General features: G+C 40.5%; 3 protein-coding genes across 3 annotated transcripts; all 3 read right to left on the reverse strand.

Moving 5' to 3' along the window:
• Positions 1-1,134: 1,134 nt before the first annotated feature.
• LOC111841134 (lysozyme C II-like) lies at positions 1,135-3,548 on the reverse strand. Its single transcript, XM_023806644.2, has 4 exons — positions 3,346-3,548; positions 2,864-3,025; positions 2,210-2,288; positions 1,135-1,970 (listed from the first exon to the last, which is right to left on the reverse strand). Exons 1-4 carry the CDS (start codon positions 3,476-3,478, stop codon positions 1,904-1,906), a joined length of 441 nt encoding a protein of 146 aa, XP_023662412.1. The 5' UTR covers positions 3,479-3,548; the 3' UTR covers positions 1,135-1,903.
• Positions 3,549-9,184: 5,636 nt separating this feature from the next.
• On the reverse strand, positions 9,185-11,455 carry LOC111841141 (lysozyme C-like). Its single transcript, XM_072714788.1, has 6 exons — positions 11,265-11,455; positions 10,980-11,169; positions 10,191-10,294; positions 9,874-10,032; positions 9,625-9,703; positions 9,185-9,429 (listed from the first exon to the last, which is right to left on the reverse strand). Exons 2-6 carry the CDS (start codon positions 11,132-11,134, stop codon positions 9,363-9,365), a joined length of 564 nt encoding a protein of 187 aa, XP_072570889.1. The 5' UTR covers positions 11,135-11,169; positions 11,265-11,455; the 3' UTR covers positions 9,185-9,362.
• Positions 11,456-11,606: 151 nt separating this feature from the next.
• LOC111846290 (lysozyme C II-like) lies at positions 11,607-14,028 on the reverse strand. The gene is made up of 4 exons (XM_072714789.1): positions 13,847-14,028; positions 12,993-13,154; positions 12,310-12,388; positions 11,607-12,069 (listed from the first exon to the last, which is right to left on the reverse strand). Exons 1-4 carry the CDS (start codon positions 13,977-13,979, stop codon positions 12,003-12,005), a joined length of 441 nt encoding a protein of 146 aa, XP_072570890.1. The 5' UTR covers positions 13,980-14,028; the 3' UTR covers positions 11,607-12,002.
• Positions 14,029-14,291: the final 263 nt, after the last annotated feature.

Genomic DNA, 14,291 nt, shown 5'->3' on the forward strand with positions numbered 1-14,291 from the left:
AAATATGTTACTTTGCCAAACAAGGATGTAGATGTCAATGACTAGTGTAAATTCGCAACTTTTCACTCAAGTGCTTATTTAATACAAATCTCTATTGCTTTAACTGATGGACTTCCGTTGTTTCTTTTGAATTTGTGTCACATCGTTTTTCTAGCTTTTTACTTTTTTACATGCTATTTGATAAGTGTTTCTCACCCGCTGAAAAGTATAGATAGAAATGGTCCATGAAACACAAGCTAGTTCACAGAGTTCCAAAGAGGCCAAAAACTTGGTCAAGAATTGTTTAACAAGCCCAGGGGAACAGATGTGACCCAGTCTCTAGAAAAACTGTATATTGTGGACAAAATCCTGGTCTGGATTTATACTTTTTGGACCTGAAATCTCCACCTCTGGTTATATCCAAAATTTGGGCCCTCTGGGGAAAAAAGTAATATGCTCTGATGAGTCATCACTCATCACGCAGCATCCAGAAGGGTATACATGTGGAGAAAGTCAACGGATGCCGTCACAGCAGAGTGCAGGCTGCATGCTGGTACTGTAAAGGAGTCGTCGAGTCTGATGATCACTCTGTATGACTGTATAAAGGCCAAGCAATATGAGGTCATTGTACAGGATCAGATGCACCTAGGGTAATAATTAATTCTACTGAATAAGACTGTAATGGTTTATTAAACACCAAGATGAGCTCAAATGCCATTCACAGCCTCCGCATTCACCAGATCTAAAATCACTGGACCTTTATGAGATGTTATGGAGTAGATTTCCACCTCATTCACAGGGGAATTGGAAGCCTGTCTTCTTGAAGAATGGCCCATTATCTCACTATACACAGTTAAAGAATCTGTATAGCAGAAGGAGTGAAGCTGATCTGAAGGTGACAGCTAACCCTACTTTTTAGGTGTTGATGTTAATGTCTTGTTAAGTGTTTCCCTTCTTTTGTACGCCTCCAATATGAATGTATGTCTCCATATGTATTTTAAACCCTTCACAGTCAGATAACCTGATACATCTGCTCACTGAATTATAATTTTTTTTGCCAGTTAAATTATTCCTTATAAAACATAACTATCATGACACTTGAGACAATGTAACTAAATTAAAGAGCATGTGAAGTAAATGAAGGGATATGTTAAATGAATTGTTCAACATGCTGTGTTATTTTTAATGAGGCCAACACAAACCTGAAGTTTTTCGAAATCCAGTAAGATTAACATTATATGTATATATACTATTAAAAGGCAATGAGGTGGCGAGAAAGAGCCCGTAGAGCAGGGGTCACCAACATGGTGCCCGCGGGCACCAGGATGCCCCCAAGTAAAACACAAGAGTCTCCCGCAGACCTGTTCTAAAAATAGCACAACTCACCGGTGAGTAGTGTCTAAAATTTAATTTTATCCTGTTGTTATTCTTCTTTAAGCATATTTGCATTTATATGGATTTGAAAATGACAGTATCTAAAAAAAGCATTTAAAACATGTTTATTATACATGAAGTTTAGATAAGTTTAGGATCTTGGGCGTTTCAAACTGGTAGCCCTTCGTATGGCTCAGTACCCATGAAGTAGCTCTCAGTTTCAAAAAGGTTGGTGACCCCTGCTGTAAAGTTTCAAAAATCGTTTGAAAGTCATTCTTCAACATGGGATGAATATTCATGTACTGTATTCTTGATTGCTGTTGCTAGGTTACACACACCCTGGCCTACTACTGCCGCCCCCTGGGTAAACATATTAACTTCATCCTTAATTGATCTGTTACTATTGAAAGCTGCTGTTAAAATATAGCACGTTTAGGAAAGTTTGATAATTTTCTTTTTTATGTGGTGTCCCCACAAGTGGTTTGAAGGAACTGTTTATCTTCAGCAAGGAGCCCCACGACAGGCATGTTCTGGCTCCTGGGCGTATGATTCAGACCCCACAGCCTGCAGTGTACTGCCTCAGGTCGCGACCCTGGCAGCGATTCCGCCAGGCCACCCTGATGGCCGAAATGACACAAATTAGCAAAGGGGCGATGGAACACAATGCAGAGGTTTGTCACAACAGTAATGATAATGCAAGTTCTGTTACTGTGGCATAAGAATCGCACTGTGTTACATGAGTATCTGACAAAACCTGAAACAAGTATATAACATGGGCGACTCCATATCCATATAATTAAAGACAAAAAAGTATTGTTCCATTGGGTGTGTAAATCAGATACAATCTAATTCTTACCAGGCTCCCATGCCATTGGGGTCTCTGACCACACGCTTGGCACACGTGATGGCTACATCAATGTCGTCAGACAGCAGTTCTGCAGGAGAATGACCAGGGGACATGTTGTCAGTCAGGTCATTGAAGGTGTAATATACACATGCATTTTTAATTATTCAGCAGACAGTCCAAAGCAACAGATCTTTGAGAAAGCACCCAGGCCCTAGAGTAACTGGGACTAAGGGCCTTACACAAGAGTGGTGAAATCACTCTACCATCCTCATGATTTGAACCAGCGACCTTCCAAACTCCTCATCCTAATCTGCTGAGACAGACACTGGCCAATGCACTCTACTCAAATAATTTCATACCATTCACACCCAAGATATGAGCAAATACAGGATTGAGGTTCTCTCTTACTTATGAGTAACAAGAATCACAAAAGTTCACTAAAATGAGACATCTTTCATGGAGCCCATCTTGTCAGCTGCTTCGTTATTACTCAAAATTGGTAGGTTGGCATTTATTATTCCATCATGCTTTTGAAATTAAGTTTTACATTGACCTCAGGCAGAATGGGGTACAACAGGCTGCAAGATTGATGGATGAAAAGATGCATGGATGGATGGATGGATATACCACTCAAACTATAGTGCTTATGATGTTTCTACTTACGGCTACAGTTGATGCCACAAGCATTCTTGGCAAGAGGAGTCTTGAAGTCGTTGCACCACCAGCGACTGTTAATCTGGAAAATGCCATAATCAGTTGATCCATCAGAGTTCCGGTTGGTGGCTGCAGTGTTGTAACTTGACTCCCAATTGGACAAACAAACCCCTGGGAAATGGCAGCACAAATAATATTTTGTAAACAATAGTTCAAGACCAGCAATCGGACTATAATACCAAACATCAGGATAAGTTGGTGAACAGATGGATAAACATACATGTTTCTCAAAGATTTTTCAGCCGTAGACAACTTACTAGTATAGAATCATTCCCTTTATACAGCACTTTGGAAATACATCCATTCATCTATACATCCATTTTACATAACCAATGACCAATGCTTGGCCTTGATGACCTTCAAGCCTGTTTCAAGAAGCACAAGTGAAGGCAGTTGAATCTTGTGGCAGGATGTGACACTGTTACACTTACAGTTAGGCAAGCTGTACCCATGGTACCCATCCAACCCAGAAGCCTTGAGTTTCCGCGCCAACTCACATCGCTCAAAAACCTTAGCACTTGCTGTTCCTAGCAGGACAGAAATGAAAAGCGCAAACACTTTCATTTTGAGAAGCGAGGAGACGTCCAAGTGGGTCGACGTACTGTGAACCACCTTTTATGCAATCCTAGAATTTAAGGGGAAGGCTCTGTATTGTTGGGTGGACAAAGTTTATAATTACGGAAATGAAATATGAAACATGTTAGTTCCTTGTACTGTTCTTACACAATGGGAGGAAATAAGTGAAGGCTTGATTGTGTCATAGGCCTCGAACCACAAAAACACCTTGAACCACCTTTTATGCAATCCTAGAATTTAAGGGGAGGGCTCTGTATTGTTGGGTGGGCAATTAACAATTCGAAAGGTAAATGGAACACACCTGTGTGGAGTTTGTGTTCTCTCCCTGACACATGGGATTGCACACATTCCAACACAGCTACATCCACAAAGCTTATAGGGACTCTGGACAGATTCACATGAAACAGAGATAGGAGAAGGAATAGGAACCATTTACAAATGGGTGGATTGCTCAAAATGGGAGGACACCAACTGTCAAGATGGACAAGAACAGTACCAATTGTTGTGAGAACAAATGCTCAAACAGCACAAATGAGGAACAGCTGGAACAAATCAGTCAGTAATGAGGCATGACCATCTGACATGGTTCTAGTCAACATTTAATCATGTTTAATATATGGACAGCAAATAATAAGCAAGATTGTAACATTGTCTCCTCACTGGATGGATGTGTTCACTTCTGCTTCATAAAATTAATGAAGGATTTCAGTGAAGACAACCATTGAAAATGCAGAATGCTAGAAGCTTTGTGGTGGTAATCACACTGCAGCGTGCGTCAGACCACACAGCCTTCAATGTACAGTATGAGCTCAGGTCACGGCCATTTGAGTTCCAGCCATTCCTGATGATCAAAATGACACATCGTTAAGAGATCCCAGAACAGTAGTAAATATGCAAAAACCCTCTCCCCATCAGGAGCAGAATTTGACAGCTCAACTGACTTATATCCTCCTGAGACCCCACCCATTCATTTATGTCCATTGTAGTGGACATTTTGTTTTTGCATCTATCTTTTCACTGATGTAAAGAAACGTATTTATTCCTGTTGTACACTAAATAGGACATGCTGTGAAATTAAAAATAAAAATTAATTTGAAAAAATCTAAATTGTAAGATGTCTTATTTCCTCCAAAGACAAATAACCTAAAATTGAAGGATACTTTTTTCCTTAGGTCTCAGGAGGACATTATATATATATATATATATATATATATATATATATATATATATATATATATATATACACACATACACACATATATATATATACATATATACATATATATATATATATATAATATACCTCTCAGGAGGACATATATATATATATATATATTACATGATGACAGATGCATCAATATTGTCAGACGACAGTTCTGCAAAACAATGACCAAAGACCGTTGCATTGCACATTTGAAGGCACAGTACCAATGAAGATGTGATCCCAAGATCTTCCCTTCTCATACAAACTCACTATTAAAACCTAGCTGGTTGAGAGCAGCCGGACTGACGGGTGAACGGGGTTTATTTCGTGGCACAAACAGGTCAAACAGGCACGGACGAGAACTCACAGCCATAGAGGACAATGACAGATCTGGGAAACCGAGGGAGACGCGGACTAATATACACAGGACTAGTCAAACATAACAGGACACAGGTGATCACCATCGGGAATTGACACGAGGTAATGAAGGGGCGTGGCACACACGAGGATCGTATGGAGCTGGGCGTGACACGTCTACTCACCACTACAAAAGATACCACAAGCATTTGGTGTACGTGTCTGGTGAATATTGCACCAACAGCGGCTGTTGACCTGGAAGATGTCATATTTCATTGATCCATCAGGGTTTTGGTTGGTGGCTGCAGTGTTGTGGGCTGATGACCATTTAGATAGACCCCTGGAATAGGGCAAATCCAGATAAATTCAGAATGAACATGAGCAGGTAGTAACTGGTCAACTGTACCAAGCAACAAAATTTGATCTGGGCATTTTCAAGTGACTCAACCAGCCAATTGCTGTGTAAGTTGTATAGGGAGAAGATTGTATACTTACAGTTTGCCAGACTGTACCCCTGATACCCATCCATTCTTGAAGCCTTGAGTTTCCATGCTAACTCACACCGAGAGAAAACCTTACCATTTGTAATGGCCAAAAACAAGAAAGAAAAGTATTTTCATTCTAGAACTGTAACAATTTCTATGCAAGTCAATGTAAATTGATAAAGTCCCTCCAGCGATGCCCCAATATAAAGAGGAGGGCTTTGATTTGCACAGTCAGATAATTGTTTATTTCTGATAATGAGAAACGCTCTTCTATTATCTCATACTCATGTCAGGTGTGTGTTTAGGGCATGTCCTTGAGTTTGACCAAGTACTCTAAAACCCCTTAAAGGCCAAGGTAAGACGTGCAGACATTCCAATGGAAAACTGTGGCATGACAGCAAAGTTTTGTAATGACTTTTTTTCCCTCTCTGGGTAAAAAACCTTTTGCAATTAAGAATTTTGCAGTTAAACACTTGTAAGGTTCCTTCATTAGTAAGTTAGTAAAGTTTGTTTATTTCAACCTAGGTCATGGGGTGGGGGGGGACTAGCCAACTTCCCCTGTTTGAAAGACCACAAACACTTTCATTTTGAGAAATGTGGAAACATCTGGATGGGTAAACCGCTTATTACATAATCTCAGAATTTAAAGGGGAGGGCTCTGTATTGGGGGAGGGGGGCAAAGTTTACAATTTTAAAAGTAAAACAAGGAATATGCTAATTCCTTATACTGTTCTTCCACAGTGGGAGGAAATAAGTAAAGGACTGATTTTGTACCATAGGCCTAGAATCACAAAAACATCGTATTAGGGAAGAACCACAAAGTTTGTTTACATTTTGTATGTATTTTCAGACCAAAGTAATGCACCCCCAAATTCTTGACAACTGATGCATGTAATTGTTCTCATGCTTTAAAAAATGATAGACTTACAGACACAACAATGAGTTTTGCTCAAAACTGTACACATTTAGAAGAACTTACGAAATCTTAAAATCTCCTGTAAAGGGCAATCAGAGGAAGGAAAGACTCAAACCACCTGCTAGTCAAGTATCACGAGGCAGCTGTACAAGTGCAACATCCTCTCTGAGTTTTATCCAAAGTCTCCGAATGAGCAATTAGAAGGGTAAAAATCTTTCAGCATTTATGGTCATTTTGATGCAATACTGTGGCCAGCGTGATGGCTCAGTGGGTAACAGGGCTGTAATACTCCAGTTCAGTCTTAGGACTCGTCTCATTGGTATAGCACTTGGATTTGTCTCAGTCTTGGCCTTTGGTTCCTCCAAATATTCTAATTGGTCTTGACTGCTGACTTTATTTATTTATTTTTTGAATCCACATTTGCATGCTTCTGTTCTGAACATTTGCATGTTGCTGTGTACGTGCTGCCTGTCCCTGCATCTTCAGCAGCAGTTCAAAGAGTTTTTAGTGCTGGAGGAATTTCATATGGGGTCCATAGAGCAAATCCAGGATCAGAAATGCTCCCCTCTCATATTTCTCAAGCGCAACAATGGACTTCTGTACAACAAAAAGGACAGTGAATGGCATGTACAGTATGCAGATTAGGGACACAGTCAGTTCATGTCATTCTGCACAAATTTGCTACCGGTAATCCCCTGATAGCATGTTTTTTGTAAATTTACTGCTCTGTAGTACAAATGTTTGAAGAGCCAGAAAATATGTTGTATGTTGTATTCCAGTTATTACTGAGATGCTGCAGCAATTGTAAACACAACATTCAACATTCTTTCTTTAGGTTTCCTTATGAATCTTGCGCAATAGTGAATTCCAGTGCATAACGGATAATGATAGATTTTACACAATGGGACCCAGTGAGGATGAGCAAATGCAGAAAGGTTAATATACTTTGTAGCATGGCTTTATAATTGAAATCATACAAACATTTAACAGAAATTTTTTATAAATTTCATAACTCTCGTTGGTACAACCCCCTATGGGTGGGGGTAACATGCTGTTTTGTCTTTGGAGAGTGTCAAGTGCAATATCAAGTGAAATGACTATACTGAAAGTAGATGTGGCCTAGTTTGATCCTACAGTGATGTTTCACTGCACTTGCTTTTTGTTTCTAAATAGTGCAATGTGGATCTTAAAATGGAAGATATACCGTGGCTCTAGCATCACACAAAAATTATAAACAGGTAAGCGATCTTGAAGAGGATTCTTCCTCCAGCCCTAGTCTTGACGGTCTCTCTCAGTTGGACTCGGTCTTGACTACAGCTCTGCTGGGTAGCAGTGTTGCCTCACATCTTCACAGAGGGGGGTTTGAATCCTGCCTTGGCCCTCTGTGCAGTTTGCATTTTGGCCCCATGTGATGTGGCTGTATACAGTACATGTGCCCTGCAATGGCTGGCATTTCATCCAGGGTGTTTTCCCTCAATATACAGCTGAAAGATGCATCGAGCAACCAGCTTGCTGTAGATATATTCATAATCTAAATCTACAAAGTTTAGTAAGACTAAGGCAGTGATTTTCAACCACTGTGCCGCGGCACACTGGCACAACTTTTTCGAAAATGTATTATTATTTGCAAATAATATGCCATTGTCGAGTGTCTGTAATAGTGATGTATTCTAAACAAACAAAGCTATATTTCAACATTACAGTGATCCCCTGCTATACAGTGGTTCAGCTATCGCGCCCCTGCTATATCGTGGATTTTTCCCTGACCCGTCACAGTTCCCTGCGTATCGCGTATCTTGCTTGTGGTCCGATTGTTTTCGTTTTTTTTTAGCCCTACGATGGCTCCCAAGCGTCCTGCATCTTCTAAGCCTTCTGGTAGTAGTGAGCCTAAGTGCCAGAGGAAGACCTTGACCATTCAGGAGAAGGTAAAACTGGATATGCTTCAGGAAGGAAAGCATTACGCAGACGTCGCTCACCATTATGGCTCGAGTGAATCGACGGTACGATACATCAAGAAGGATGAAAAGAATATAAGAGCCACTGCATCACTTTCCTTTAGTCAAAAAAGGGTGGCATGACCTCAGAATAAAGCCGTCGTTAAAGTGGAATCACATACGTATACATTACATATTATTATTATTATTATTTTATTATTATTATTAGTTTTATGTTACTCATATCCTTAGTCCGACATCCACATATCACATGTGTTTAAAGTGTGTGGGAGGGGTGTTTTAAGGCTTAAACTATAAAAAAAATGTTTATATGGTCTTTCTATATCGCAGATTTTCAGCTATCTCTGATGAGTGTGGAACGTAACTTCCACAATAAGCGGGGGGTCACTGCATTACTCCCATTTTCCACAACATATCTGTGTGAGCTGAGTTTTTCAAGCCTGACTCATATAAAAACTAAAAACAAAGAGAGACTGAGACCTGTTGAGGAAGAGCTTCATGTGTCTGTCTTCAGTTCCTGCCAGGATCTCAGCTTTGTGTTCAACCAAACAGGCTCAGGTTTCACACTGAGTGAGTATAAATAAATTGAGAGACTATTTTGTCATTACTAGGCTACAGAGTGTCATTTTGTAACATTTTAGGTTGGTGGTGTACTGTGGGATTTTTTTCAATGTAAAAAATGTGCCGTGGCTCAAAAAAGGTTGAAATACAGTGGACTAAGGAACAGCTAGAACAAAATCAACAGCTTGTAATAAGGCATGACAATCTGACACATGGTTCTTGTCAACATTTAATCATATTTTTCTTTCCCTATTTTGTTTTAAACAAGATTGTAAAATTATGACTCTCCTCACTGGATGGATCAATTCACCTCCGAATCACTTAGTTAATTGTATGACGGATCAGAGAGCAAACAGCTTTCTGGTGATAGTCTTCTCACTACAGGAAGTGTGCTTCAGACCCCACAGCCTGCAACGTACGAGCTCAGGTCTTTACCCTTGCATTTATTCCTCCAGGCCACCCTGATGATCAAAATGACACAAATCAGATCCCAGGACTGCAGTAAACATGTAAAACACAAAGTTGAAAACCTGTTCCCTATATCAGCTCAAAAGCCAATTTGAATGGGCAGAATCCATGTACAGTAAAAGGCCAAGTTACCCATCAGATTCAGCTAAACTTCATGCTAGCCAGAAAGGGACAGTAAACATTCTTACCAAGCTGATATGCCATTGGGGTCTCTGGCCACACGCTTGGCGCACTGGATGGCTACGTCAATGTTGTCAGATTGGAGTGCTGCAAAAAGTTATACATTTGAACACACAGTACAAATGAAAATGTGAGCTGATGAAACCCAAAGTCTTCTCATCTCTCATCTTATGCTCATTATTGAAACCTGGCTGATTGCTTTAGATCATGAGCTTTCACTCTACCCTTATTGTATTTGATGAGGCTTCTCTACTCACCACTACAGTCGATACCACAACCATTTGATGTAGGTGTCTTATGATTATTGCACCACCAGCGGCTGTTGATCTGGAAAATGCCATAATCCGTTGATCCATCAGAGTTCCGGTTGATGGATGCGGTGTTGTAGTCTGACTCCCATTTAGCCAAACAGACCCCTGGGAAATGGCAAAACCAGACAAATTCAGAATGTGAACATGAACATACAGTAATTGGTCAACTGTACCTTTCAACAAGATTTGACATTGGCATCCCAAAAATGATGCAGTTAGCCAGCTGACATGTAAGATGTATATAGATGAATTTATATACTTACAGTTTGCCAGACTGTACCCTTTATATCCATCCATTCCTGAAGCCTTGAGCTTCCGTGCTAAATCACACCGGGTGAAAATTTTGCCATTTGCAATGGCCAAAATGCTGAAAACAAGAAAGACAGCAACTTTCATTCTGGAAGTAGTACAGATCTCTGAGCAAGTCAGTGTAAAATGGTAAAGTCCCTCAAGTGATGCCCCAATATAAAGAGGAGGGCTGTGATTTGCACAGTCAAATAATCATTTATTTCTGATACTATTCTATTTCCTCATACTCGTGCCAAGTGTGTGTTTAGGGCGTCTCCTTGAGTTTGACTAAGTACTCTAGAACCCCTTACAGGCCAAGGTAAGATGTGCAGACATTCAAATGGAAAACAAAGATGGAGCAAAGATTTGGAATGAAGTTTTTTTTCTTATGGGTAAACAAGTTTTTGCAGTTAGGAATTTTGCAGTTAAGACCTTGTTGTCACACTTGCCCCTGATTAATAAAACAGGGAATTTAGCCTGATCTGGGCTGGATTCAATTAGAGAGGTTCTTCTTATGTTCAGTATAGATTGTTTTATATGTAATGCAATTTGAATAAGTTGATTGTCTTTTGTATAGCATGGGTAGTTGGATTGGGTTTGCAGGTTTAAAGGATGATAGGGGTTTATTTCTGCTCTTTTCCAATCATTCTATACGCACCAATGCTGTTGGGTCATCCTGGCCAGAATGGTGTTACCATCTAACTCTAAACCCTGTTTCCGGCAGTGTTGGGACTGTTTGCCTCAAAGGCCAAGAGGCAGAATACCTGATATGATGGATGGGTTGAGGTCTTCTGTCACACACCTTGTCCTGGTGATGATGATGATGATAATTGATTCCTATGGGGAAATTCTCTTTATCCTCCCCCAACTTGCTCTCTGCAGGTGAGAGGAGGCTTGACGGCAAAGGGCAGCCACCCATAGCAGCATCCAGGGTTATGGGCCTTGCTGAAGGACCTGCAGATGTGGCAAGGCCAGGCTTGAACTGGCGACTTTCCAATTACAGGCACAGGGGCTAAGGCTACACCCCACCCCCAAAAAAAGCACTTAACCTGTATGATCGGAGTTGTGACACTTGTATGGCAGAAGGAGCGAAGCTGGTCTGAAGGTGTCAGTTGGCTCCAATTTTAGGTGTTAATATTAATGTGGTATTTCCATTATCTCCAATATGAATATATCCATGTATTTCAAACCCTTTGAAGTGAAAGTAACCTGATAAGAATTGTAATTTTCTTTGCCAGTTAAATTATTCATTATAAAATGTAGCTGTCATGACACTTGTGTCAATGTGACAAGATTAAAGAGCATATGAAGTATATAACAGGATACGTTAAATGGATTGTTCAGTGTGATTGTTTTATAATGAAGCCAAAATAAACCTAAAGTCAGCTGAATCCAGTAAGATTAACATTTTTTTAATGTATTTTTGGAAAAATAAATAAAGTATTAGAAAGCAGTGAGAAGGCAAGATCATAGGTTGGCAAGCACCATTTAAAAAAACATCTTTGATAAGCCATACTTCACCATGTGATGAATCATTCATGTATTCTTGATTGCCGTTGCTAGGTTACACACACCATGGCCTATTACTGCCACCCACTGGGTAAACATGTTAACTTCACCCTTTATTGATATGTCATTACTCAAAGTGACAGTGACTCTTCAAATATGTTTAAGAAAGTCTAATCATTTTCATGCAGTGGCCCCACAAGTGGTTTGAAGAAAATATTCATCTTCAGTTTCAGCAAGGAGCCCCGCGCCGGGCATGTTCTGGCTCCTGGGCGTTTGATTCAGACCCCACAGCCTGCAGTGTACTGCCTCAGGTCGCGCCTCTGGCAGCGATTCCGCCAGGCCACCCTGATGGCCGATATGACACAAATTAGCAAAGGGATGATGGAACATAACGCAGAGGTTTGTCAGAACAGCAATGATAATGCAAATTCTATGTTAGTGTAACAGAAGAGGCTCACTGTGTTACGTATGTGACAATAAAACTTGAATATATAATGTGTGGGACTCCATACCCGCATAATTCAGAAAGACAATAAAAACTGAATATTGTTCCACCGGTTGTGCTAATCAGACTCTAACTCTTACCAGGCTGCCATCCCTTTGGGGTCGCTGACCACACGCTTTGCACATGTGATGGCGACGTCAATGTCGTCAGTCAGCAGTTCTGCAGGAGAATGACCAGGGGACATGTTGTCAGTCAGGTCATTGAAGGTGTAATATACACATGCATTTTTAATTATTCAGCAGACAGTCCAAAGCAACATATATTTGAGAAAGCACCCAGGCCCTAGAGTAACTGGGAATAAGGGCCTTGCACAAGAGTGGTGAAATCACTCTACTATCCTCATGATTTGAACCAGCGACCTTCCAAAATCAGCATCCTACTCACTGAACCACACTCTGGCCCATGCACTCTAGTCAAAAAATTTCATGTCATTGAATATACGGGTTAGATTTTCTCACTCTTAGAAGTAACAAGAGTCACATGTAGAGGTGTACTAAAAAGAGAGCCTTTAAATTATTTGACAACACAAGCCTTTCAGGGAGCCCAGTGTGTCAAGTGCCCCATTTCTCATGACCTTGATATTAAGTTTCAATGATCTTGAGTCTTGATCTCAAGACAGAATGGGGTACAATAGACTTCAGGGTCCCCTGTGACTGTGTATTGGGTAAGTGGCTGGAAGATGGATGAATGAATGAATGAATGAATGAATGAATGACATACCACCCGTCTAATCCTACTGCACATGATGAATGTCTTTACTTACGTTTACAACTGATGCCACAGCCATTCTTGGCACGAGGGGTTTTAGTGTCGTTGCACCACCAGCGACTGTTAATCTGGAAGATGCCGTAATCGGTTGAGCCATCAGAGTTTCGGTTGGTGGCAGATGTGTTGTACTTAGACTCCCATTTGACCAAACAGACCCCTGGGAAATGGCAGCACAAATAATATTTAATTAATATCAATAATAGTTTAATACCAACAATTTATCCATGACACCATGATCAGGATAAGTGGATGACGAATAGATGGATAGACATACATGAGTTTTTTGTATATTTTTTTGTCATCTTTTTTAGTCATTTCTGTAACCACTTATCCTATTCAGGGTCTTGGGAGATCTGGAGTATATCCCAGAGGCTATGGGCACAAGACAGGGGACAATCCATGATGGGGCGCCAACCCAACGCTGAGCACACTCATGCATGGGGAGAACTTGCAAACTCTACACACATGGAGCCATGGCAGAGACTTGAACCCTGGTCCAGAGGTGTGAGGTAACAGGGCTCAGCAGAATGCTGATTTTTCAGCCATATGCTTCTTTTCTTACTAGTATGAAATTATTCCCTTTATGTAGCACTTTGGAAGGAAATTCATCCATTTATCTGTACAATCATTTTGCATAACCAGTGACCAATACATGGCTATGATGACCAAGTCTATTTCAGAAAATGCAAGAGAATGCAGCAGATACCTTGGATGGGGTGTCAGTCCATAACGTGGCACATACAAACAACAGCAAGAACTATGAGCAGCTTAGAGCTTCAGAATTGTAAAAGTAGATCCCGAGGAACATACAAACAATGTGACAAGGTAAAGTGAAACTGTTACACTTACAGTTAGGCAAACCGTACCCACGGTACCCATCCAAACCTGAAGCCTTGAGTTTCCGCGCCAACTCACATCGCTCAAAAATCTTAGCACTTGCCGTTACCAGCAGGACAGAAACGACAAACATGAACAATTTCATTTTGTGAAGAGTGGAGACATCTGAATAGGTCAACTTACTGTAAACCACCTTTTATGTAATGCCAGAATTTAAAGGGGAGGGCTCTGTATTGGGGGGGGGGGGGGCAAAGTTTGCAATTATTCAGGTAAAATGAGGAACATGTTAGCTGGAGGAAATAAGTGAAGACTTGATTGTGCACCAGGGGAGTAGAATCACAAAAACATCAAATTAGGGAAAAGTTCATTTGCAATTTATCAAAGTAGCCCCCCATACCCCCAAATTGCTTCAGAACTGTATGCAAGTAATTCTCATAACTTTAAAAGTGATGAACCT

This window comes from Paramormyrops kingsleyae, chromosome 7 (assembly GCF_048594095.1).
Source record: "Paramormyrops kingsleyae isolate MSU_618 chromosome 7, PKINGS_0.4, whole genome shotgun sequence".
NCBI lineage: Eukaryota > Metazoa > Chordata > Actinopteri > Osteoglossiformes > Mormyridae > Paramormyrops > Paramormyrops kingsleyae.